This window comes from Strigops habroptila, chromosome 3 (genome assembly GCF_004027225.2).
Source record: "Strigops habroptila isolate Jane chromosome 3, bStrHab1.2.pri, whole genome shotgun sequence".
In the NCBI taxonomy this organism is placed as follows: domain Eukaryota; kingdom Metazoa; phylum Chordata; class Aves; order Psittaciformes; family Psittacidae; genus Strigops; species Strigops habroptila.
In genome coordinates this window covers 51,010,985-51,037,762 of record NC_044279.2, presented here as the reverse complement: position 1 = coordinate 51,037,762, position 26,778 = coordinate 51,010,985, and the positions used below count along the sequence as shown (strand labels likewise).

General features: G+C 44.0%; 1 protein-coding gene across 2 annotated transcripts in view; it reads right to left on the bottom strand.

Annotated features, from left to right (window-relative positions):
* Window positions 1–26,778, bottom strand: part of UTP20 (UTP20 small subunit processome component) — a 64,401-nt gene that overhangs the window by 4,560 nt on the left and 33,063 nt on the right. For both annotated transcript variants that reach the window (XM_030478430.1, XM_030478431.1), the window contains 30 exons: window positions 25,986–26,065; window positions 24,973–25,199; window positions 23,858–24,002; window positions 23,324–23,411; window positions 22,004–22,147; window positions 21,332–21,382; window positions 21,088–21,240; window positions 20,395–20,550; window positions 19,857–19,997; window positions 18,798–18,935; window positions 17,382–17,521; window positions 16,792–16,871; window positions 16,253–16,542; window positions 15,627–15,766; window positions 14,997–15,153; window positions 14,108–14,206; window positions 13,355–13,522; window positions 12,512–12,678; window positions 11,466–11,607; window positions 11,065–11,181; window positions 10,083–10,253; window positions 9,157–9,285; window positions 8,579–8,689; window positions 7,282–7,361; window positions 6,529–6,598; window positions 5,300–5,482; window positions 4,268–4,399; window positions 2,670–2,802; window positions 1,289–1,488; window positions 868–939 (listed from right to left, as the gene is read on the bottom strand). In XM_030478430.1, the coding sequence (XP_030334290.1) occupies window positions 868–939; window positions 1,289–1,488; window positions 2,670–2,802; window positions 4,268–4,399; window positions 5,300–5,482; window positions 6,529–6,598; window positions 7,282–7,361; window positions 8,579–8,689; window positions 9,157–9,285; window positions 10,083–10,253; window positions 11,065–11,181; window positions 11,466–11,607; window positions 12,512–12,678; window positions 13,355–13,522; window positions 14,108–14,206; window positions 14,997–15,153; window positions 15,627–15,766; window positions 16,253–16,542; window positions 16,792–16,871; window positions 17,382–17,521; window positions 18,798–18,935; window positions 19,857–19,997; window positions 20,395–20,550; window positions 21,088–21,240; window positions 21,332–21,382; window positions 22,004–22,147; window positions 23,324–23,411; window positions 23,858–24,002; window positions 24,973–25,199; window positions 25,986–26,065 (4,104 nt within the window). The remainder of the gene's footprint in view (window positions 1–867; window positions 940–1,288; window positions 1,489–2,669; window positions 2,803–4,267; window positions 4,400–5,299; window positions 5,483–6,528; window positions 6,599–7,281; window positions 7,362–8,578; window positions 8,690–9,156; window positions 9,286–10,082; window positions 10,254–11,064; window positions 11,182–11,465; window positions 11,608–12,511; window positions 12,679–13,354; window positions 13,523–14,107; window positions 14,207–14,996; window positions 15,154–15,626; window positions 15,767–16,252; window positions 16,543–16,791; window positions 16,872–17,381; window positions 17,522–18,797; window positions 18,936–19,856; window positions 19,998–20,394; window positions 20,551–21,087; window positions 21,241–21,331; window positions 21,383–22,003; window positions 22,148–23,323; window positions 23,412–23,857; window positions 24,003–24,972; window positions 25,200–25,985; window positions 26,066–26,778) is intronic.

Genomic DNA, 26,778 nt, shown 5'->3' with positions numbered 1-26,778 from the left:
CCAGGGAGGGGGTGAGCAAATGGCTGCATGGTGCTGAGTTATCAGCTGGGTCTAAACCATGACACCAGGGCATATAAGAGCCAAGGCTAGATCTGAAAGAGGAACCTGCCAACACAGGAGGCTGTAACAGCTTCCCCCACTGCCATATTTGACAGACCATGTTGCTCTTAACAGGAAGGCCACCTCAATATCCTCCTACAGTTCGGGTAAGTCTTTCCCTCTGTGCTACTGTGCCTTTTGGGCCTCAGCACTTCCTGAGGCAGGGCTGCTTCTTTTTGTCTTCTCCACATCTGACAGCCCCCAGCTCTCCACAAGGAGATCTCTGACCAGGCTGACAGTGGAGACAGACCATAGGATCATAGAATAGTTAGGGCTGGAAAGGGCCTTAAGATCATCTAGTTCCAACCCCCAAACCATCAAGCAACAGCATAAAGCTGGACTACACACTCCCAGCAAAGAGCCAGGGCTCCAGAGCAGCTGCATGGACCCAGCACCAGAGACCTGGACCCCTGCTCCAGAATGTGGCTGCCCAACCTGCTCCAGTCTGGGCTGCAGAGCCACACTCTCCCTGATGGAAGGGACCCCTGTAATGGTGAGGCCCTGCATGGCGCCTCCCCTTCCTGTCCCTGCCACCCCTCAGCCCTTCCAGCAGGCTGACACCACAAGGGAGACTTTGCTGGGCACCTCTGAGACAGAGACCTGCTCAGATGCCCTCAGCACAGAGCAGCAGGCCCCGCACTGTATATGTGTCCTGAGCCACCACCAGTCACAGTGCTGCTATCCTGATCAGGACATTAGACTCCCTCATTCACAGGCCAGGACCTGTGCTGTGCCCCCCTGCAGCCCCAAACCTGCTCCTGCTCTTACCTGCTCTCCCAGAGACAGGTCCAGGAACTTGGACTGCAGCTGATGGCAGAATGCAAACGCGAGTTCCTTCATCTGGAGACAAGAAAAAGGAGAAGGAAATTACTCCATGAGAGGGAGCCAGTAGCAGAAACTCAAAGCAATGTTTTGCAGTCACCAAAGGCAGTTCCCAGGGGAAGCCAAGGGATTGTCTCAGCACAGCTCCTGTCTGCACCTTGCAGCCTAGAGAGGAACCTTTGTGCTGCTGAGAATAAGACACCACAGAAGCCCCTTCACAGCAGCAGAGACACCTCCTCTGTGATCAAGATTAGGCAGCAGGCAAGCAACTAAAAGAAAAGTGCGTGCCAAACTGTAACACTATTTTAATGTCCCAGCCAGGGAATGGGCATGGGCAGGGGGGAAGGAGCAGTACAGACATCATTACCTTTCTGTCCAATTCAGCAGTCAAGAAGACTGTTGACGCAGAGAGCTCTGCTGATGTTTTTTTCCTCTTCCCTGCTTTTCTTTCCCTCCACTTGTTAACAAGATCTTCTGGCTTGTAAGATGCAAACAACAAGCCAAAGATCTCAGTAGCGGTAAGCCAAACCCAGCTGTGAGGATACCAGAGGTGAGACTGGACATGACCTGGAGCAAACAAAACCTCTTTAGCACAGCTCCAGTGAGAGCACAAAAATAACCAGGTCCCTCAAGAATTACCACAGCACATACTACAGTAAAAAGGGGAAGGAAATGAACCATGCTCATCTGTATGGAACATACGCGAAGACTTCATAGCAACTCTATCCAGCCAAAGCAGAGTGGCTAAAAGCTACAGATAACCGAATGTCTCCACTGTGACCAGGCCTTCTTGAATGCACCCACAGCACTTCCAAGCATCCAAAGACAGAGCCATTGCTGGAAAGTGGTGGCAACTGGGCAGGAAAAGCGGGCACGGCACAAAAAGATAATTGCTCTGATCCTGGCTGACAAGTCCTGTTTCTGCAGCAACTGTGGCCCCCTCAGGGACTCGGTGCCACAGCTCACCTGCCCATGATGTCTGGGGACTGGCTGCTGTGAGACTCGGGTGAGCTGACCCTGCTGCAGATGAACAGATCAAACCCCTGGACAGAGGCTGAGGGTGCTCCAGAGAAGAGATGGAGTTGCCTTCTTGTCTTGCCTCTGTCCAAGCTGCACATCACCAGGCAATCCAGGATTTGTAAGGGTTATCTCCTGTCTCACTAAAGGCACCTGGCAGGCTCAACTCTTTGAAGACATTAACCAGCGAGATCCAGGCTGCCTGATAGCAGCAAATGAAGCAATTAAAAACAAGGCAACAAAATGCCAATAAGCCAGTCTGACATTGTACAATCTCAGTCACAGGGAAACTGCTTGAATCAAAACAACCTCCAGGCTTTAACATCCTGGCAGACACACAGTATTTACTGCACCACTACCATGTGCCATCGCCTGCTGGCTGGTATGTATGATCTCATCGAGAAAATCTCATCTTCCCAGGAGAACTGAATGTTTTCATCCAAGAGGATGTAATTATGGTCAAACATGCAGCAGTTTGCAACTATTTGCTCTTGAGATAATAGAAAATACTTCTCAGCAACTGAGACAGAGGGTGTCTTGTTTTCATCAACCATGTAACCTTTTCCATTAACATCTTCTCTTTCACTGCCCAGTAACTGCTGTGTATTAGCACTGTGCAGCACGCAACCCTTGTAGGACAAAGTCTGGTTGTTTATACTGGGGTGTGAAAAACCACGTATCACACAAAGAATCTTCTTTATAACACAGCCATAATAATTCTTGATACTTACCCCAGATATTGCTCAGAACATCACTGTTCTTGGTTAAGTGAATCAAGTTGCACTCTGTGATTAGCTTTGTTACCAGCACAAGAAAGCTGAATAGCAGCCTATCTGCAGCCTTCTCCTCCTCCTCTGCAGTTATCTAATAAAATCAGCAAGTTAAGAAAGATGCTTATGAGAACCTGAAGACAGTACTTATTTACCCTACTAGATAAATTTCAGATCTACCCTGCAAAGAAACGGAAGACTGTTTCTTTGTACCCAGTTCTTGTACCCAGTTCCCAAAATAACCAGAAGAGAAGCAGCTCCACTAAAGCATTTCTTCTGGAGACTGAACCTCTGTAGGAAATTGTTATTAGAATCATTCTTCTTAGTTTCTATATAGACGCTGCTGTAACAAACTATTATGTGTCTAAATGCAAGCAATTGCACACCTTCTGTATCATTTATGTCTATATGTGTATTTGTGCACATTTGATTCTCACTACTAGAGCCAAGCTGAGCGAGATTAGCCCGTGTCACCTGGGAAGCCCCAAATTATTAAGACAACACCCTGTGCACTGTGGTTTACTAAATCGCCTTCAGGTCCTCCCTCGCCCTGCCTGCAATCACCTGCTGGCTTGACAGAACTGGTCAGTGCTTTACCTACATGTCTCAGCACAGGGGATGATTACACTGAATTTCTCCACACTGCAGCCACTTTATTTTCATCCCTTGTCAATTTACACACCCCAAGGTTCTTCTCTCTTGTTCAGCATGTCATCCTTGCACATTAGTAACATATGGGGCCACTCCCCAGGTGCAGCACTGGGATCCCTTTGGGATTATCACTTGCCAAGCAAGTCTGAAGCAGCTTTGTTATACCTAGTTAATCATGTGCACTAAAAACGTTTTCCATAAAACAAAACCATGGTCTGAAGTACAGGAAGGGAACTCCTTTGAAAGTTAAAGCTGTAGATAATACTGAACAAAGCAGATAGTCACAAGCGATGCACTCCTGACCTTACACGCTTACACAAACCAAATGCTGTCAGTGTAATCATCTGGCTGTTTTCCAGCTAAATGCACTCTAACCCATCCCAATGCACCTGTGCACCCCGCTGTTCTTTCTAATGGTGGTTTTTGTAACTCCACTTTAAACAACAAACAGAAGTCCCTCCTCTGCCAATGCCGGAAAGACCAGAAGCAGGGAAAACTATGTGATGCTACATGCTGTCAACCCACCAAGTCATACAGGTAAAAACTAAAAGCCTGAGACTTGAGGGCTATGTCAAGAACTCTTCATCTCCACAGAGACCTGACAGAACCTGGGCCAAGGAGTAATGTATCTGCTGGTTACACAGTATAGCTGTAGGCTCAGGCCAGGTGGCTTTGCAAAGTTCCTTTGCCCCTTGTGTTGTGACACATGACATCAAATTTGGGCTTACAGACAAAAAAAATACAGTTCTAGACCAGTGAAGTCCTCTTCAGATCAAATGGTTGCCTTCCATGTCTTTCCTCAGTCCCAAACAGCAGGTCCAACTGTTAAATCTCACCTACACTTCTTCCCTTTCTTCCATTTATTTAGTTGTCTTTCCCAAAGACTCACACATGGGAAGGGTACTTACGTCTTCAAATTTAACTGGGTTGATTTCTTTTTCAATCAAGGTGAGGACAGCTTCAAGCCGCCGTTCAAACATTACCCCGTCCACTTCAACAAACAAACCACATGCCTGGGCAGCCAACCTCCTGTGGGAGCTCTGCCGAAAGAAAGGGTAACAGCCCTTGTTACTTCTTGATAATAAATCCTGAAGCTCCCATGCACAGGATCTGGCAGCAACCTTTACTTTTGCCTGTAGCAACAGCATCTTGAGAGAAGCTGGTTTTCAGAGTACTAGTGAGAAAGGAGTTGCTGCCAGGGAACTTGTGTGGCAGCTCAAGTTATCCGCGGCAGCACACCCTAAAGCTGAATGCTGAAAGGCCTTTTCCAGTCCAGTTCCCAGCTGCAAAGCTCTGGGGGCTACTTTGCACTTTTTGGTTCTTCACAATGCCACAGGCGTCTCACAACTATAAACCAGAACTGAACATACTAGAGATGAAAAGGATGAAGTGTTGCAGAACACTTACTCCACTAGTGTAGAGGGACAGAACATGAGTGCAGTCTGAGAATAACTAAACACCCAGGTACCAGATCAAAATAGGAGATCTGTAAGACCAGGTTTGCCACCTTCTAGCTGCTGGTGACAGAATGAAGCAAGTCTGAGCTCAAGACAGCACAAAAAGCCAATTACTGCAATCAGAAGAGCTTTAAGGATTTGCTCAAACCTTTACCCTGAGCAAAGACTACACCTGGTGAAACACCGGACCCAAAAGAGGAACTGCTGGAAAGCAGCACAGTGCAGCTGAGAAGTCTGTAGGCTGACCTACAGCACCAGCAGTTCCCAGCATTTCTGTAGCTTTAGGAAGCTCTTCTTACTAGCAAGAGCTATGGCACTATGAGATTTAAAGAGCTTTTATTCTAAGCTGAGTCTTGCCCATACTCCTTTCCTACAACTACTACATCAGGCACAACTGAACCCACCAATCCACCAGACCTGGCACTAGGGATCTCTCACTTGCCTTAACCTTAGCCCCAAACAGAGGTCAGACCCAAAGAATACCTTCTTGCTGTGAAACCACTCTGTGACCAGTGAAAACATCAGATCTTCTTTTTCATTGTTTATCTTACTCAGGAGGGATTTACATGTCAAAGCCGCCATCTTTTTGCATTTGGCAGAGTCATCATTTATCATCATCATACAAAGAGAGAGAAAAAACAGCCCGCAGTATTTGTGGAGGAGATCCTAGAAAGAAACAACCATTAGTCAACCGCAGATCCCAAAGGAGCTTCTGGTATTTAAAGGGGAAAAGAGGGGTATTTGTTGCATCACATACAGGAACAATGTCAGCCCTGAGTAGGGTACACACCACTCCTTTAAGATGAACTTAAAGGACAGGTTGATCCAATTGTTGGAGCACAGAGGGAGTGGTACAGCAGCCCCAGCCCTGCCCAGCCCTGCTCTGACTCTCAGTTGCTAACACATCCCTGGGACAGCAACGTGTCAAAACTTAGAGAGCATTTTCATGCCCAGCTCTCACTGAAGCAGCCCCTCAGCACTGCAGCAATCAGCCCAAAGGTCCTTCTCTCAGAGATAGCAGCTCTTTGCTACTTGACAGAGTTGCCAAGGAACCAAGTTGAGATACTAAATCTAATCAGATGGTGGTGAAGCACAGCTTACTGTGCAGAATTTCTCTTCCTTCCTCCCACATTCTTGCTTGATTGCACTTCTCTCAGCCTCCTGAATGCACACAGTCAAGCTCCAGCTGAAGAGCTTCAAGGCAGTTTAGCATTTTGCATATGTTATCCTGCATAGATCATGGTTATTTTTTAGCTTTCTTTTTGACCCACCCCACTGAGAAGCTCTCTCTCACCAGTCAGGCCAACAAACAGATACGGTACCTCACATACCAGTTCAGTCAACCATCTCTCACCAACGCTGAAACCCCCCCCACAATGAGAAAACTCTAGACTTCACTTTCTATTCATGCCCCACTTCCTAAACTGGTTGTGTTTCTTCCTTAAATCACCATCAAGTTTATCCAAACCCCAGTTGACTGAGCTTTATTTTAATAGCAGACTGAGCATATTCGATAAAGAACTGCAGACTTTCCAGCATGTCATTTCTCTTTTGGAGCAAAGCCGGGTTCTTTAGAGATAAGTGAACGTTCTGCTCATGATAAGAGATTGCAGGAACTACCAAGTGCTTCCAAACTAAACTGTTCTGAAAACACTCTTACTGAAAGCTGCAGTAACTGCTTGATGCTTGTAACACTGAGAGGTGCTTGTTACCTTTGGGAATGTGTCAAGGAGGTATGCAATCATCTCCAGTGCAGATTCCCTTCCAGTTTCATATTCGTACCTGTAAGGAAACAATTAACGGTTAAGGCTGGGTTAATACTCTAGAAAGTTGCTAACAATTTACAAGAATGCCCTATGCCAGTAACACACACTGATAGGGATCTTTCTACAACAGCTACCAGACCTGGTTTGATACTTAGGAGAAGAGAAGCAGCAGGCCCATCAGCTCCATCTCTCAGAGAATAGGCGCAGGGAGACAAACAGGCCAAAAAGGGCTCCAGCTAACTTGAGCCAGCACAGCTGCACGGTGCTATGCTGCTGGGGAACATGGTCAGCTACTGTCACCGTGAGCAAGGGAGGGGTCATGCTGAGGGGGAGGTTTCAGGCACACTGCTCCTGCTGAACTGGTGCAGTTGATCTCAGCTGTGCCTGCAACTGCAGCTGAGACCACTGCCATGGGACAGCCGTCAAATAAGCACACCTTCAACTGTTCTTTCTGGATTTTCCAGTTCACCTGGTTCACAAGCAGTGGAACTGGTTAACCACTAAGAAACAACGGAACCTTTGCTTTCAAAGAACAACAAAACCAGCTGCGAAATAGGGAAGCGAAACAGCACTTGCTTTATCAAACAAGCTGTCTCTGTCTCCTCATCAACAGCCCTTTGGCACACATAAGTGGCCACTAAAGTCATATTTAAGCAATAAGGTTCTGTTCTGCCAGATATGTTGGGAGTATAAACTCACTCCAGTTGTGCGAGTATGAAATCCAGATTGGGTTTCAGCTTGTCACCAAGGGGGTAGTCCAGAATATATTTTAAGTAAATCTGGAAAGGAAAAAACACCACCACAGAAAGGAGTTACAAGAAACATTCACAAAAGCTTGTATAAAGGTTATGAAGAAAATTTAGTCATGGAGTAACAAGTTTATGAGAATCATCCCTTTCATCCTGTTCCTATTACACAAGGGGCCAACAACTGCTTTCAAGCTCTGTGTTCGGAACAGGACCTGCAGGTGTTTGACATCTGCCAGATCAGTCTTTAGAGTATTACCGTGATTTGCACAGGCTTCTGTTAAGAGAGGTTCTGCATCCTTCAGAATTCATCCTGTAACTGTGGAAATGCTCTATTTGGTTATGCACTGCTCCTGCTGCATCTGTATCCCAATGCTTGAAGTGAAGCAACCAATTCTGCCCTTTTGATTGCTTTTAGCTTGTAAAGAATGAAGAAGTAGTACGAAGGAATCACGGATTTGTGGCAAATTCTCTTCTGCTGGGATTCAGAAAAGGGCATGGCTCATCATTACATGGGCCTAAAAGCCTCCAAAGGATGTACCATGTCACTGCTGCCAAGCAGCTCTCGCCCTGTACTTGGCACTGGTGAGGCTGCACCTTGAATACTGTGTTTGGTTTTGACTCCCTCACTACCAGAAATACATTGAGGTGCTGGAGCACGTCCTGAGAAGGGCAATGGAGCTGGTGAAGAGTCTGGAGCACAAGTCCTGTGAGGAATGGCTGCGGGAACTGGGGTTGTTTAGCCTGGAGAAAAGGAGGCTCAGGGGAGACTTTGTTGCTCTCCACAACTAACTGAAAGGAGATCGTAGTGAGGTGGGTGTCATTCTTTCCTTTCAAGTAACAGGCAATAAGGCAAGAGAAAATGGCCTCAAGTTGTGCCAGGGCAAGTTTAGATTGGATATTAGGAAACATTTCTTCACCTAAACAGCTGTCAAGCATTGGAACAGGCTGCCCAGAGGCGTGGTTGCATCACCATTCCTAGAGTATTTAAAGGATGTGTAGATGTGGTGCTATAGGCAAACAGTCTGTGGTGCTATAGGCAAACAGTCTGTGATTCTGCTATGGACCAGTCACAAGAAATAAAGCCAGACAGGTAACCTGGGAAATAAGGATTAGTAAGAAGGAGGGAAAATGGGGTTGGGGTTTCAGCAGGGCTAGGGCACATGTCTGTGAGAGCTAGGATGGACACATTAAGCTCTCTAGCCTGTCGGAAAGCTGGAAAGAATATAAGATGACTCTGTTCTACCAACCTGTCTGCACTGGACTCGTACTGGCTCACTCTGACCTGTGATGGCCAGCTGGGCAACTTTCTTCAGCACATCATCAATTTCAGGGACAATCAGCTTCCTGGATAAAATAGCCTAGAAATGTGAAAGCACAGCTGGAGTCATGTCATTTTGCTTGCACAGCACGAGACAGAGTACTATAAACTGGTGCTGCACTGGTCCCAGGTAGTACATTAACACTGACTTTTTCACACCTCCAAACAGCCAGAGCAACTTTAAAAAAACGAAAAGATGGTTTATAAATCCATATCTGTTCCTGTTTCTTTTGGCTGACACAGAATACACTGTCTAATGATCACAGATATGGATTCTTTCGTAAAAACATCCCCAGATCCAAATAGACCCTCATATGCATGTGTATAAAATAGCCTCCCAAAGAATTTGAGAGTGACAAGCCAAAGAGGAAAGCTTTGCTGCTCCCTCCTCCTCGTAACAGAGAGCTTTAACAGCATTCTGTGGCCTGTTCCTGACACGAGATAGGAGGCAGAATCCCTGCCAGTCCAGTGACTCACAGAACCCATACATCTGCTGCACAGAAATACCTTAAGAAGGCCAAAGGCAGTGGTTTGGCGCGATGAATCATAAATGTCTTCTTCAGCAAAGCCAAGCAACACTTGGAGCTGTTTGCTTGTTATCTGACTCTTTGCGTTCTTCACAAGTATTGTTACACACTACAAAATCAAATTGTACATTGTCAATACATATGCAGTGCCATAAAACACAAGCCTACACCAAAGCCTGACTTGTTTGTACCACTTAAGCTTGAAAAGACAAACTGCTGCTCTGAAACATACAGCTAACACTGTTCTCATCACATTTTCTTTTCAGCTGGCAATTTTGAGACAAAAACTGAATGCAAGCAAATACACAAATTCAGACTTGTCCTTGAAATGACTGGAGATGCTCACAGACATGAGCCATGATGCAGGAACACAGCTAGGAAGAGAAAAAATTCTTCTGGCACTGGCATTCAGCACGAATTACTGTAACTTTCCCTTATGATCACGAAGCTGTACCTAATTCAGCAAAGCATTTAGAAGATATCTACAGGAAGACACTGCATACTGTAAGTGTAGTTATTACTACTACTAGTTGCCCCCTTCCCTTGTCTCACTTCAGTTTGCCAGGGCATACTCCAACGAATCATGTTAAAAGCAAGCTATTCAAGTACAATACTGACGCCTCTCAAAAGACAGGGTGGTAACAAGATACTATTATAAAAGAAGAAAGAAGGCAAATATGCTTCTATAAAAACACTTCTTCAGATCCAAGCTGTGCATTTATTGGGGGTAACTTTCTTTAAGTCTGCACTTGGGAAAGAATCAGCAAGGCCACACTTCCCTCACTACCTTGGGATCTCCAGACCACCTCCTCCAGAGACAGCTGTAGGAGGGATCTGCAGTTGGAAGAATCTCATTCTACAAAGTTAATCCTAAAGTAGGAAAGACCAGAGCTGGGTCTGACTTACTTTGAAACAGCTCACAACCAGGTGGAAATTCTGGCCTTTGGCTATTCCTGTCTTGGCAAATTCTTTCAGCAAGAGGAAAAGCTGCTTGATCAGTGGCTCCAGATTTGTACTGATAGAAGGCAAAGGGAACTTCAAAATCCATACCAAGGACTGCAGAGCCCCAGTTATTACCTGTAAGAAAGAGCCAAAGGAGAGCACATGGGCACAATGACAGTGAAAGAACACTTCCCTCACTCTGTTATAGACAGGGCAGGCTATCTGCAACTGTGGTAAAAGGCAATTAGCGAACAAAATCAACCTCTTTCAAACGACTTGTATGTAATACAAAGGTTGCTCAGTTCTAAAAACACTATTTACCACTCCCTAATCCTCTAAATTTGATTTTACATTAACATAGTGCTGATGGCAGCAACTCTTCCTGAAGCAGAGGTGCTTTCAAAGCATAGAAGTCGCTCTGCCAAAAACCCAGGTCACCTGAAATCCCTGCTCCAGGTATCTGATAGCATATGAGGCATGCCTTCCATTCCAAGGTAACTCGAGGTTTAACAGATCCACTCCTAGGCTCTCACTCAGACCTAAAACTGCCCAAAAAGGAGGGTGCCTATGGTGCTGGGAATAAAGACATTGGAGCTGGATCAAAAAACCCCACAGTTGTGACAACACTGCTGGCAGCAGCCACAGGACTTCATGAACCTCCTTCACAGATAGCCTACAAAGTCTGCAAAGTCCTTGTATGAACCAGGAGAACTGGTCCATACTTGAATCTGCAACACTAGGGGCATACCATTCAGTCCTCCACCAGCAACAATCCTTTCTCCCTCTTGGGATAACATGTCCTCAAACAATCTGCACATCTGTGAAATCAGCTTTGAAAACTGGGTGGTTTTCTCTTCTCTTGCAGATCAACTGCAAGATGACACTTGTGGGCAGGACCTTTCTTAGTAGAACAGACAGAATAGCGGACTCCAGCTCAGAACTGTACCTTGACATCCATAGATTTCAGGCAGTCTAGAAGCAGCTGAACAAAAGGGTCTAACATTTCCAAAGCATGCTCCTCAGAAGAATTTACTTTGGACCTCTTCAGGCTCATGTGCAGCAGCTAGCATAGAAAACACAGGACGTTAATCTCAAAGTCAGGCTGGGACTCAAATAAGTCAAGTAAGGTCCTGCATATTTTCAGGTTATGGTAGAATTAATGCCATATCCCATTCTAGTATCTGCAACAAGCTGAGCACTCTAAGAGGCACCACTGGAGTTACCACATGCAAAACAAAGTTAAGTCTAGTGGCTGTGTTGTTAATGCAATATATCCACAACGCCTTCCTGTGAATACTCTTAACAACAATTCTGATTGCAAAGCTTTCTATCTGAGGAGAGCCTTACCCGAAGCCCTGAATCAACCAAGATGTATGTGTTAGTCCTGCTGCTGACGCGTGCTTTCTGCCCCCCTCTCGTGGGAGTGGGCTGGAGCAGCAGGCAGCTCTCGGGTTGCAGACGAGGATCTGGAGGAGGGGCAACTTGTTTTCTGAAAAGCAGAATATTCAGATTTCAACCCTCTCCACAACAAGCTTGCTGTTGGGAGTGAAGAGAGCTGGATTGTGCTCAGCTGCTACCCACACAGCAAGCAAAAGGAAGTTACAGCCAGAACACAATGAAATAAAACAACCTTGAGAGCAGCGTGACAGATGGGACTCTCAGACTTGAGAACAGTATCACTATTATGAAGGTAACACTGATTTGCATAACATTCCCACTTTTTTTTCCCCTCAGTGGACAGACCAGCTTTGGCAGATCCTTCAAGCAAATGTGCTTCCTGCCACTGCCCATTGCACTTCTTCTACTGATATTTACTTCAATTTCTGATGGCTTATAAAACCCCAAGAAGTCTGCAAACAGCTGTCAGATCCTTGAGCAAGCCGGTCCAAACAACATAGGAAATGCAAGACACCCAGACCCAGCCCTGAGCAGTGACACCACCAGACAGAGAGGAAATCCAATGGTTCTCCTTGACTTCACCAACACCAAAGTGATCAAGTGTCAGCCCACAGTTCCTTTCATTCCTGACTCCATGAAAATGTCCAGGATCCCAAACACCTCTTACATAGCTGTTTGTAGCTCACTTGTAAACACTGATCCTCATCCCTTCATCCAAACACCCAAACGCACATACCAGCTTACCAGATGGTGAAAAAGCCTTACTGAAGGTCCTGAACACTTGCAAGAACAGACTTCCATGAGTTCAGCAAGTGCTTACTCCCATTTCCAAGCCTTCTCCTTGCCCACTGACTGCCTAAATAATTCACTTACATCGAAAACAAAAAGCAAACAAAAGCAAGGAAACTCTCACACATTTGAGAGGTTGGATTTGATTTCTGCAAGCAAACCTCCCAACTGACAACAGACCACCCGGATAACATCCTGGAACTCACTTGGCCTTCTCAGTGAGCAGAGGCAAGTTTTCACTGATGAGACCATGACTAAGCAGGAGAAGGGACTCTGCATTCATGTCTGTATTGAAGATCAGCCCTTGCATGATGTGACGCAGTGCCTCATGCACCTTCCGGACTATCTTCAAGCTTGTGGTGCTCTCCAGAATCTGCAAAGGCACAACCATGAGAGTCAGGAGGGCAACATGAGGGCAATGGTTTGTGATCTGTATTCAGAAGTTACGGGAAAAGCCAGAACAATTCGTCTCTCGTCACATGCTGTCCTAAGTCCCCAGCACTCTAGATGAACAACATCCCATCATCTCAGCTCCACCCCAGCATGTCTCCCTTTCTCTCCAGCCTCCTCTCAGCCTTCAGCCAGTTTATCTATGGCCACCAGGACACTCCAGAGCTCATAAGCAAACCATTGGACTCCATTTTTGTGTGAGCTTGCATTCTACTTAAAAAAACTCAACTCTGAAAAGTAATTATTGCACATGGACAGACCCTGAATACATTTTGGTGACACTTCCTTGAAGATCAAACCAGAGAGCAGCCCTGTAGGACTCTGGAGTTCCAGAGGAAACAATAGTTGGCAGAGGGAAAGGGCATGGAGAACTCATAGTGGGATTTCTCCTCTCTAGCAGGGGTTGAAAGCTTCCCAGAATGCCATTTTCATCTTATGAGCTGGGTGCATTACTGCTTTCCAAATGAAAAATGGGAACTTAAAGCAGGATTATATAGGTAATTTCACAGTAGCCACCTGGAGGCTCTAGAGTTTCTTTTACACCATACAGAATTTAGCGTGCTCAGAGTTAAGAAAGACACTGGCTGACTTTTCCTTACCTCTTTCAGTGGCAGAATAAGTTTTGTCATCTGTCCCTTTCCTACAAACTTTCCAAGTATTTCATAGGAATCATAACTCTTGTTCTTGCGCGCTTCCATGACCTTGGAGACAATTCCCTTCACTTCCTTCTCTTCAGCTACATTCCCAAACAACTCTTGGTTGAAAATCTTTGGAAAACAGGCAAGAGAAGTGAATGAGAGGAACGGAAAGCAAAGCCAGATTCTCCAGTAGCAGCAGAACACCATGATTTTTCCACATTAACAGAAAAAAAAATTCTCCAGGTTTCCCACAAATCATGCCTACATTTCTTTTGTCAACATTGAACACCCCAGTTCAAGCACACCAGATGAGAATGCTTACCTGTGGTGGTGTGATACAAGGGGGTCTGACTGCAGTCAGACCAAAACATTCAAATATACCCCATTTGGGCGGTCATCTGAGCTCCTGGGCTCCCTCAACCACATTGACTAGATGTCTGTTGACTTGTTCAGCCATTTAGAGTACAGAGAAACATAGTCAGGTACCTGAATCTTGAACCCATTCCCTCCCAGTATGCAGGGCTCAAGATACAGCCCCAGATACACTCTGCATCTCTACAAGGGGTCTGCTGATGCCTCTTTCTTTGCAGTACACACACATAATCAGCCCTGTTTGCTGCTAAGTCTGAGAAAATCTACACAAAACCTTCTCCTCGTAGAACCTGCCCCAGGCACTTCATGATGCTCTTCCCTTCAATCTTGAATAATTTTTACCTCAATGAGGATATCTAAGCAGGGGTCCAAATCACCAGCACTGAGCCTGGTAGTAAGGCCCTTCAATAACAGGTTCACAGTGAAAGTCAGCACGTGGAGCTAGAGAAAAAAAAAGAACAGATCATACTTCCAAACCCATGCATAGAACTCTTTAATAATACTGTATGGGGAAAATACCATAGCAGAGACATCACAACTCACACACTGCACTTGAGCTGCCATTATAGGAAAAAAAAGTCACTGGGAGGACAAGAATCCATATACTGGCAGCAGGAAGAGGACACCTGCCCCTTCAGAGGCAGAAGAGTTGGAATCTCCTCTTTCCTCAGTGCTCTTACTGGTATTTTTAGGCTGGGCTAATCAGCACTTTCACTGTTATAGCAGCTAGAAGCTCACACTGTTCCACTGTGGTAATTCACACAGAAAATTATTCTTAACTCCAACCACTGTGGAAAGAGGAAATATGAATTAATAAAGCCTTGGCTCTGGATCTAGGAAGCAAGACTTCAATTAGCATCACCACATACTGTCTGTGCAGTCTCTGTGGCAACTCACCTCAGATGATGCTTAGTCCTAATGACCTTACTGGAAAGATTTCCACTAATTCTTATGGGAATTAGAAAGTCATCCTTCACCTCCATACCTAAACTCTTAATTGAAAAAAATGGAGATCTTCACTTCTTCCCTGCTTAGACTCCAAGTTCTTTGGGTACAAACCTTCATCTGCCACTTGGCATTACGAAGACATCAGTAGGCACTGGCAATAGCATTTAGTCATATTATACCAAGCTATTCTACCAGTGCAAAACAATTTAAGTAGCACTTTGGATTCTCCTAACACATTAAAAAAACCCTACAGAGAGCAGAAGAGGAAGAATTTCAGCATTACCTGGTATCCATGGACAAGAGTGGACTGCATTTCTTTTAAGACGTACAGAAGGTACTGCACTCCCAGCACTTCCATGATTTTAGTGAGGGTGTTACGGGCAATGTCCCGGATTTCTTGAAATTTGTTCCTCAGAAATGTGCAGACTTTCAGCAGGATGCTGGAAACAGAGACAGACAGCTTAGTTCACCCCCAAAGAGAGTGAAACTAATTACACTGCTAGCTAAGGAAACCGCTTTTCAGGGCTGTTTCACAACCTGAGCTATACCACAGACAGCCTTGCAGAATGGCCTTATAGCCATACACACACTTACTGTCCTTCAAGACATTTTACCAGTTGTCCTTTCTTTCTGTACACTATTCTTTCCCCAGCTCTGCCACCCCTACCTCTGCACCTTGCTTCACACCTCTGCTCTTATTTAAGGATTTATCAAGTTCCTTTCAAACTTAAGCTTTACAGAAGTCAAATGCTGACAGAGGGGAAAACTAGGAAAACAAGTTTCCAAGATAAGTATTTAATTGTTAGAATGCCCCTCTTGGATTTAGCTTTGTACTTAAGTACAGCTTGAGAAAGGTGCCTGCAGTCATTCCCAGAACAATGAACAGCATTTACGTTGCTCCAAAAGGATTTACCTCGGCAGGTTGGCTTCCATCACTTCTTTGGGAAGACACTGCATCATCCTGACCATTGCAAAAGCTAACGGAATACGAACTACCTCATCATCATTCACAACGTTGGATTTCACAAGCTTGTGTTCCTCGTCTCTTTTAACCTTTTTGAGAGCAAGACACAATGCACTTTTAATATACATAAACAAATTTGGCTTTTTCTCAACATACTCTAGATGAGGCCAACAAGGCAAGCTCCAATCCTCATCTGACTATGGAAAAAACCCAGACATCTAAAAGACAGGTGACATGAATCCCTGTGTTTTCAATTCAGAAGCTCAGCTGGGTGCTAGTAAGTGGCTGAGAACTTTTCAATAGGCTGCACAAAGTGAAATGTTCTACTCGTGCAGTTCAAGCCAGTTCTCAGCAGGGACGTAAAGACACCACACCCACACTGTCCAGAGAGTCTGTCAGCAATACTCATGGCACAACAAAGCGGGTGAAGCCTCTTTTGTGCTTTCAGGTGGTTTCTCTCCAGTTCGTGTCTACTTTTTTTCACGTGCTGCATTTCCACTGGCTCTGAATTAGCATCCCAACCTTTATAGTAGCAGCACAGCCTGTAAAACATCTTTCCAATGCCAACTCCTCACCTTTGCAACAATACACCTGTGCAATTTAGGCAAGATGTTGACTGTAACTGTATCTTGAATGTGTTTGATCAGACACTCCAGCTCCTCTTTATTTCGGGGTAAGAAAGAAACAGGTTTGGTCACTTGCTCAGCATCTTCAGATGTCTCAGCTGCTTGCTCAGGTTCTGCTGGCTGCTCAGGGAGATTCTTGCCTTTCTTTTCTTCAACCACTTCTTCTTCCCCTTCACTCTGCTCCAGCTCCATGGCTTCTTCAGCTTCCACTGCTGGCTCAAGGTCCATGGCAGCAGCTTCTGTCAAGTAATTGCCAAAGCATAGGTAAACACAGGAGGCCAAAAAATCTAGCCCTTATAAGAGGCTCTTGTGATAGCTTTGTTCTGGACAAAGCTGCTACTTATTATCAGTGATAGCAAACAATCAGAGTTGTTTTACTGGGAAAAAAGCTCTGGAATGCTGGTTTCTGATAACCACCCCTCAGGGCTAGGCTGATTCCCTGCACATTGAGCAGTCAGTGTTTCTACAGTCAGGAGCAGAAAGCTCACCTTGGTTGTCAATGATCACAAGCTGTTTTTCAAGCGTTTCATAGTCAAAGTGAAAGGCTTCCAGCACTGTCTCTAACAAGCTGCGGAAAGAAAACATGAAGATTGATCAGCTCTCTGCACAAAAAGGAGAGGCTGCATACACAAACACACAGAAAATCTAAACAACCGCTTTTTGGAACACTTCAGACTCAGTGACACTGCAGCAGCATAAGGAGGTTTATCCTGAAATAACAATCCAGGAAATAAAAACTGGTTGCTTTTCAGCTAGATGCATTCTGTCACCTAGCTCAATGAAACCTCACAAACAGTGGTACTGGAGTGCTGGACATGTCCCAGGAGTAGGGACAGCCTGACAGAAGCAGAGGCTGCTAACAGTGGCATGCACCCAGTGAGACACAGCATGGGAAAGTAATGACCTGTTAATCCTTCGTAGTTGCAGGCTGCAAGACCACGTCCACTTTCACTTGCACATGCCCACCTCAAAGTCAGCAATCTCTCATTCCAGGGAAGAGGCTAAAATCCATTTGACACTGAATTTTGCCTTAGCAGTCTCTGGAGCAACTTAGAGCAGCATTGCTCACAGTACCTACCTGACTCCCAGCTTTGGACTGATCTGTCCTGTTTGCAGGACATGGATGAAATGCTTTAAGTGGTACAAGTACGCTGACCATGAGAGATGATGGCAGACAGCTCCAACAACTTCAACTGAGGCTGTTACCATATTTTCATGCTGCTCAAAAGATAGAAATTGAGTTGCTGTTAGCATTCATGAGGAACATGTCTCTAAGGCATACTTTACTCAAGAGCAACAAGATCCAGATGTAATGTCTGTCTAGTAGAGACGTTCGGAATTCAGCTCTTTTAGATCTCCTCCTGAGCACCAGGTAAAAAAACCAAAACAAAAAGTCACAGCTCACCAAGCAGATCTCCAGACCCACATCCTCCAAGTATTTCTGCACGCATAAAAACTTTTCTCACATAACTACATCTATTGGATCACTTGCATGAAGAATGAAAAACCAGCCAAGGTATCTAACCACAGACACATGGGACATTGCTGGGCTACGCTGGTCAATTAGAAATGCACATCATTAACCCTCTTCTGATACGAAATAAAATGTGTTTGTTTCTTCACCAAGGTTTCAATCAACACATTTTACCTCCCGTTGGTCAAAAAGCAACTGCAGTCACCCTACTGCTGGGCACAGCCTGTACAGCTGCAGGTGCTGGGTCCTGTGCTCTAATTGTTTCTGCTTCAGAAGAATATTTCTCACAGTAAGCAAATTAGATATTTGCTTGGTCTGACATAAGCAGCTCTGCTGTTCTCCTGATAGCGTGCAGGGAACTACAGAGGTGTGAAACCTTGCTTTTCCAAGTCACAAGCAGAAAGTATAACCATATTGACATCACCAGTAATTTCAGCACATGTATTTTCAATAAATGTCTGGAAAGTGACTACAAAATGTCACCCTTCAAACTCTAATTACAAAGCTGCTAATGATTTCAGAGGTTTTCAGCTGATGCCTGCAGTTCCCCTGTAACTGCAGAGAAAATAGTATTTATTTCCACCTCAGTTACTAGGCACAGCCCAGGCTGCCTAACACACACATTCCACTGCCAAACAGTAACTAATCTCACAACTGAACAGGAAGACAGAAGTTTGGAGATAGAGGAAAAAAAAAAAACCCCGATTATAAAAAATGCAAACAAATATAACCCCAAATAAAAAAAACCCAAACCAAAATAACAAAAAAACCCCGAATCCCCAAACAGTTAAAGAGATCCACCTTTAAGAAACAGGACAGGTTTAGCAGATAAAGGAATGGGCCCAGACTGCATCTGCACCTTGCAAACCCTCTTTCTGCCACCAGAAGCAGCACAGCACTCTTGTCTGAAAGGGGAACACTCACTCTACAAACCTCTCAGCCTTTTAAAGTCTTCTGCGGAGAATGGTATACAAGAAAGGTGACAGTATTAAAATGGATGCATTCAATTTAAAAGCCTACCTTCAGCATTTTTTCATTAAAAATGGCAGTAGTAGCATAAGGCATGATGTAGTTCTGCAGGGATTTAGAAGACAGCACAAGCTTTCTTTCAGTGAGCTGCTTAGCCAGTTTCCTCAGAGCTCGTGCTCTCCTGTGGATCTGAGTCAAACATGAGAGACAGATAATGAGGTGGTCCTTTAGTCAGATAGCATGAGGAGTACATACACTCAGCAGTTCTGAAAATGCCTCTATTTTAAATAATTACATAAACATATTATGGTCATTTCCAAGGATAGGCCATTCTCTTTTCTTTCAGTCTCTGGGCTTTCACTAGCCTTTTGCCTCAATAAATATTCCAACTCAACAGGATATTTCATGGTCAATTCACAATCATAAGACTGTACCCTCTTCAGGTATCAGACGAGGGAGGCAACCGATAAAAGATGAGAAGGCCTGATAAAACTACAAGGAAAAAAATTAGGCTCTACATGTAACTACAGATGTAACAAAGGTTCTCTCTTATTGTGTCTCTGAAAGCAGGAGAAACGCTGTATTTTCATACTGCAAGAGAAAAAACAAGAGACCAGGCTTTGTGCAACATTTAAATTGCAAAGGTCTGTGAATGAAAAGGGGCTGCAGAACCTCCAGAGAGAAAGTAGCTGAGAATAGGCTACAAAAAAAACAAAAAGACCTGTTCCCTGTCTATGTCAGAGGGATTTTCAGGACACCGTTGCTGATTGTGGGCTGGGTCACACAAAGGTTGTAAAGTGGAGTTGCCTGCTCAAGATCATGAACGATCATCTAAAATGAAATCAGTTCTTTCAGCTAAATTAGGAAGAGGTAAAAAAAAATGCTGCTAAATCATAAAATCAAGAAATTTCTAGATAAAATATGACTTTGACTCATAATCGCCCTTGTGATGATGGCCATATCCCTTTTTTTTAACAATATCTAATGACACAGATTTAATTTCTCTGTAAAGACAGGGCACAGATGCTTTGGAAAACACTACCCCACAGTAAAATGCTTTTACTTTGGCAGAGGGGGGACATGCACTAGGGAATGTCTGTTGCCTTTTACCTGCATGTGTTTCATGTTCTCAAAGAAGTCCATGTCGGGATCATGGCGGTTGGTCAACTGGACCAAATCCCGGAATTCAGGATTTGCTGGGAACGTTTGAATGAGGCAGGAAAGCAATGATGTGTAGTCCTGCTGGATGTTCTGCAAACAGCAAGCAGCAAATGGTTAAGTACCTCTCGGAGAGGTGGCTACACACTGCTCAGAAGAGCAGTGCTGTCATTTGCAAGTGATTTAGGCCAACAAATCCTATTCTTTCGTAACAGCAAATGCACCTGTATTTTGGACTGCACATAAAGTCTCCCCTTCAAGGAACGAGCTACAACTAAGAAAAGCTGAACAACGGCAAAGAAACACAAGGCAGCTGAGTTCTATAACTTTTTAGGTTTTTGTAAGATTTCAAATGAAGGGTAAGTTCACAGCAGGTACCTGCACTTCTTATCCCAGCAAGGGACTCTAGAGAATTCATCAATAAAAAGTCTCATATACCCTGATGTCCTGAAGACAGCTGGAGATGTGTAATCAGATAGCACTGCCTTACCTCAGTCTTACTCTTCAGACCCCTTCTCACAGATTCCAGGAGAGTATGCTGGATTAGCTCCTTGTAGTCATCATCTGCGTGGTCGATTTCTGCCAGTCGGTGGATAAAACTTGTCAAGCAAAGGCTTGCGTTGTCACTAAGAGCCATATCCCCTAGCTGAGTGGATGAAGAAATTGTAGCACATGAGTCTGGATATGACACCTTTTTCTCCCTGGAAGACTGGACTGAACTGTACCACTGGACACAACATAACAAGGCCTGTAACAGTAACTCTTGACCCTTTCCTATAGAAGTTCTAGCCCTGAATTAATGCCCACCCTTCCAGACAGGAAAAATTCTTTTAGATTTACCAGCAGGCCCACACATCCAGAACATGCTGCAACAAAGAGAAATGCAGCCTTTCAAGACTGTAATATGCCTTTTACACAGTACAAATTGACTGAACAGTTCCAGGGCTCACTGATAGAAAGGTGCACTGCACTGTGAGCCTTCTTGCTGCACTGTATTCACCCTTCTAGACACACAGCTGAAAAGGCAAGCAGAAAAATCTTAAAACCAGATGTTTGTAAGAAGACTCAAATGTGCTCTGTGAATGTTTTCTAGTGTTAAAAATCAGCCAATGGAAATAATTTGGAAATGAGATTCATCATGGACACATGGTGCACAAAGCAAGAGAAGGAAAATTCAGCCAACCTGGATGGTATAGAAGCAGTTGTGCAGAACAGGGATGAGGAAGTTGACATCCGCTCTTTGCATTTCCTTGATGCGTGCTGTGATTGACTGGAATGCTGACAGACGTACATCAAAGTCGATATCATCCAGATGTCGTTGATCAAAGGCATTCAGCTACGAGAGCGCAACAAGTTTTTCATGAAGGCAGCCAGAAACATGACAATACAATGTTGGGGAAAAAAGCGAACAAAGAAACTGTGCATACCTTAACAACATCAGTAATGTACTTCAATTCACTGTCCAAATCGGATAAAGTCTAAAAAGAAACATAAAACATTATAGTTTAACTGCTAGAGTTGTTAAAATTTTGGAGAACTCAAGACTTGACCACTCAAGACAAAAAATAATGCAACAGCATCAATCTTTCTCCTTTTAGAAGCTTACTAACAGTTATTCTTTCATAACTTGGAAGATGTGGGTTTCAAGATTGTACATTTTTAAGTATCTACAGAGTGTTTCCTGAATTTTCCTGCTGAAAATCAAGTTATAAAAGTCACTTCACAAGTACAAAACAGCCTGACTGCTACAAATCTGTGAGAGAAGAATACAAAAACAAATCATCTGCAGGATGCTAAAATCCATTCTTATTTCATAAAATACAAGATTTTTTACGGAGGAAGTGTGCTTTATTTAGCTTCTCTTACATAAAAGAACCCTGGTGATGCTCACGTCAACCAGGCTTAAGCCAAAACTTTTATACGTCTCTGTGCAGCTCATTAATTTCTATTATATACAATTCTGCTACTTAACAGACAATGTAGATTAAAAAGGTTTTTAAGCTCATGTACAACAAAGACAAAACACTGCTACTTATTTTGTCCTTGACTGCTTACAACAAGTGAAAAAAAGCACAGAAAGACACATAAAAATGCAATACCTGAAATACCAAGCACAACTTATGTCGAGACAGTTTGTTCTGGATGACAGAAAAAAGCTTTGCCAGTGGTTTAAGAAAGCTTGCAGGGTTTGAGCAATGCTGCAGCAAGTTCTGTACTGTCTCCAGAATATCAACCTCTGTACCCTGAAAGAGACAGATAAGGACACACTCAATGCAATCATCGAATCTCTCAGAAGCACTTGCAACCTTTCAATTAGACACAGCAGTGTTAGAGAGGAGTGCCATCATCATGAACACTTCTTTTGTGTGTCTTTCCTCAAATGACTCAAAGATCAGGAGAACTAATAGAGCTTTAAAAAGCAGTCTGTCTTTAACCTGTGAATATATACTTGTATGATCTCCCTGGATGGAAATCATATGTGGTCCCCTAGTAACTCAGAGATTGAAAACCCAAGAATCCTCTGTGAACAACTGAATGACCACTTGCAAAGGAGAAGCTACAGGTTTCTGCCGAGCAGGTCTTTCTGCAAGCCTAAAATCTCTCACTGAGCAGCTGCACGTCTTTTAAGAGAAACAAAATCTTGATCCAAGGATTCAGGCAATCAAGCTGAATAAACAACAGATTCATCCATCGCAGATGGGACTGTAGTTCTGAAAACAAGGTTTGGCAGCGAGGGAAACACAGACAAAATAGTCTACCAATATCCTCAGTGCTTGATTTACTTAATAGTTTACAAAAGCCTAAGCAATGAAGAGCTCTGCTTCCTTCAAGTGCAGCCCATATGCTTTGCATGCCTGAGGAATTTAGGCTTTTAGGGAAGTTTCAGTTCCGAGGCACACTTCGGTACCCAGAGATAGATTCCTTAAGAATGGAAGGAGAACAAAATGGAAGCAGGAGATAGGGGAGCATGTTAATAGTACTGTATAATGTTTGCCTTTCATCCTGCAACAGAGCAGTGTAGCACTGCCCATTACACAGCATGTACTACACACATATTCAATCATATGTATTCATATTGCTGTCCAAATGCGGTGGCTTTGGGGTGCATAAAATTCACAGTGAAGAACAGTGTAAGGGTTTTGGTGGATTGACTAGAGTGGCAAAGGAGGTAAAGATGGTATAAAAAAATCCTGCAGACCTTCCCCATGAAAAGGGGGAACGGAGTCAGCCTTGGCACTGGCATTCCTGAAAAGAATCCAATGACTTGTACCCGCAATGGCATAGCATTCTGAGCAGGCTACAAACACATGAAGATGTGATTTCAGGCTAATCATAGGAAATGGCATCTTAAACAAACATACTTCATTAAAAAAAAACCAACGTATGTTTAATAGGGGGGAAAAGTAATTTCTACCTACCTGCTCCATGTTACTCTGATAAAGGAAAGGTAGGAGAAGGCTCACAAGCACTGAATTCTGACTCTTTTCTTGTATAAATTTGCTGATCCTGCACAATGAGACAAGGTAATTTACTATTTTACATCAATCCAATAACCAGTCTAGAGCAAAGAACTCCTCGGTCAGCACTACTGCCATATCACAGGGCTTTGTCAGCCCATCCAGGCTAATAGAGCGTACCCACCAAAATCATGGTATCAGATCAAGTATTTAGTTCCATATGACTGCAGGCATTTCTGTACCTTTTCCTACCCCCGAGGCATTGATTCTGAGTACCAGGAACAGAAACAGCTAGAATCAATTTCTGTAAACTTTTTGCCTCAGCCACCAGCAACTTGGCCAATGGTCAATGACAGATCCAGGTACTTTCAACTGTTCTAAATTTAAATAGTTTGAGACATAATGTGTTTTGATTTGGAATCTATTATGAAAAGCCTCTTTCTTCCTCCCACCTTCCAACTTTTTAATTCTTTTGAGCTCTAAAAAGTCACTTACTTAGAAAGTATACTCAGCTCTTTGCTGACTTGAGCTCTATACTTCTTCTTTTTCACCTTCTCCACATTTAACATTGTTTTGCTGAAGTACTGAAGTATGGCAGGAACATGAGGCATAACCAAGCGGCAACCTAGGGTGAGGGTCTCTGTAAGGGATACAACAGTTAGCAACACCCAACTCTGTGCTGCAAGCAATAGAAAGGAGATCCAACCCTAAACAAACAAAGGGAGAAACACAAAGGAGGTTTCTTTGTTTCATCAGTGAAAGAAAGAAAATCAGTGGGAGCTATGAATGTGCAGGGCAGCAGGCCGCTGGGAATATGCACCAGCACTTGCTGAGACCAAGTCTAACATGTCCAAGCTGGAATCAAAGAAAACACATGCAGACAATAAAAGCTCTCCTCGCAGATTTCAGTAATAGCCCTGGTAAATTTGGGCTCATCAAAAGATACCAAGGGCATTCCTCAGAGGTAGTAACCATCTGGAACATTTTTTAGGTGTAGCTTTCTTTATTCTACCACTGACCTCTTGGTCAAATAAAGCTGCCATAACAAGGGCACAGCAATCAAGTGATCTCCTTCCCACTACCTTTGAGTGCTACAGGTGAAAGATGGCTCCACAGCATCAAACACACCATACCACCCCTCCTGTCTACTACTACTCAAAGATAAAAAGAATCAGTGACAGGTCTTTCTTGTCAGGAATCACAGATTGAACATCAAAGTGATACATGACCACGCACATATAGGGAGTGGGCCATTATATAAAACTTGATGTTAGGCTCAGTCAAGTCAGCAACAGAGTTCTTGAAGTTACCACATCAGTCAAAGCTTCACAGACAAAACAGGTCAACACCACAAACATCTTCCTTCTTCAAAAGGAATTGTTCCATGCTCAGGACTCTGACGTTCAAATGTGAATCTCAGCAGTCATCAGACAAGCAGCACCTTACAGTTTTTGAGCATGCCAAGACAAATTTGTACATTGACAATTCCATCTCCACTGGGAGGTCTCCTTCCCTGGTATTCCCAGCCAGTGAAAAGACAACCTCATAATAATCTAACACCTCCATCCAAAGCACCAAACATGTCCCTCAAAACTACTTTGCAGGCATACCTTCTGTCACGTCTCTAGTGATCGTAACAGCACAGTCAGTTACGCTCAAACTGGAAACCTTCTCCGCGGGTTCAAAATCTGGGCTGTTGAGAAGACTGTCAGCTATGTCCATCACAAGACTGGATGTGGCCTCAGACAGATTCTTGGCTGACAGAACCGCAAACACATTTGACAGTATATCACACTCTGGGTGATCTGGCTGCTGCTTGGCCAGCAAGGGGAAATACCTGAGAGAAAGATTATTAAAAAGGTTGGGTAAATAGAATGAATGGAGGTTGAGAAGTCATCAAGTCCCTTTTCCTTCTTCAGATAGCATCATCTAAACATAATCCTTTCTCCAAGATGCTTGTCCAAGTCTACTGTTAGTCTGCTCCTAATCTAATGATCCAATACCATTTCTTACAGAAGTTCATATATAAGTTCATGCCTACAAATGATCTGTCTTAAACCAGATACTGGATACTTGAGGCAAAGGACAAGCAGTGAGTTTGTGGAAGAGGCAAAAACCACTCAAGACAGCTGAGTTGGAATTTCTCAGTGTTTCCATGAAAAAACCCCTCCTTTACAACTTGCAGTCTCAGTCACGGATTCCATGCTGAACCTGCCCATATTCTTTCATAATATAGAAAGAAATAAGGAATCAAAAAACAGGAATGAAATGATCTACTGTGAAACTGACTTCCCACCTCCCAGGACTAAGAAGTCATTGGTCAAAATGCAGACATATTCTAAGGCGGCAGCCCTTTTCTCACCTGTCATCAGGATTTGGACTACACATGTGCTTAATTGCTAATATATGGGAAAAGCAGCCCACTAAAAAGAGAATAATTGCATAAATTGGAAAGCTTCCCGACTGCATTTGGACTGCCTTCAAAAGAATAACAGTCTAACAGAAAAAGAAAATATGGGTTTTGACACAATTATTCATAATCTGCTAGTGTGCCTTTTTTTCCTTGAATTCTGTGTATTCAGAATTCAGAGTATGTATGCTTCTTTGCAAGGAGAACACTTACCTGGGATTCTTACTCCAGGTGTGAATGAGTTTGAGCAGAAAAGTTGGAGAATACTGACTCTCTGAAGCCAATCTGCAGATCTAAAGCAGATAAAAATCAGATACCACTGCAACACGAGTAGGTAAACACACTTAAAACTGTCACCTCTAACAAAGACCTCACTGCAATCTATAGTTTACCTCTTTTTAGAAAGTAATTTCATCAAAATTTTTCCAGCTTCCTCCATATTTGTGGAATCACTCTTAGATTATCTTACTCCTATTTATACATTATTCCAGCTATCACTTTTGTCCTCCCCTTGAAACTGGCTCACATGGATCCTCACATTTGCTGCAGAGACCTAGCAACCTCTCCGGAACATATGTATGAGATCTGAAGTGCAACACCCAAGACTCACTTCTCCCGTAATTCCTATGCCCTGGCCGCAGCACCCGCCATTGCAGTATCTGTCCTACGCCTCCACAGTCTCGCTGCTATAAAAGCACCCTCTCTGCTCAGGGAGAGGCTCGAGCACTGCACCATGTGCCAAGAACGGGATCTCCTTACAGGGTTCTGTCCCCTAAACAACCCCACCTAAGAGCTGCTCAGCCTAAGCCCTACACAGTAGCTGCTGCTCTTTCACATGACTGGATACAGGTAAAAGAAACCTAGTGGCACGTCTCTGCCACTCTGCAACCCAACAGGCTGCATGCAAGTCACACAGCTGGTTTTCCACCCTGACCACAGCTGGACTGTGAGCAGGGCACTGTTAGTGAGCACACAGGCAGGGAAGGCTCCAGTGTATTGAAGGGCA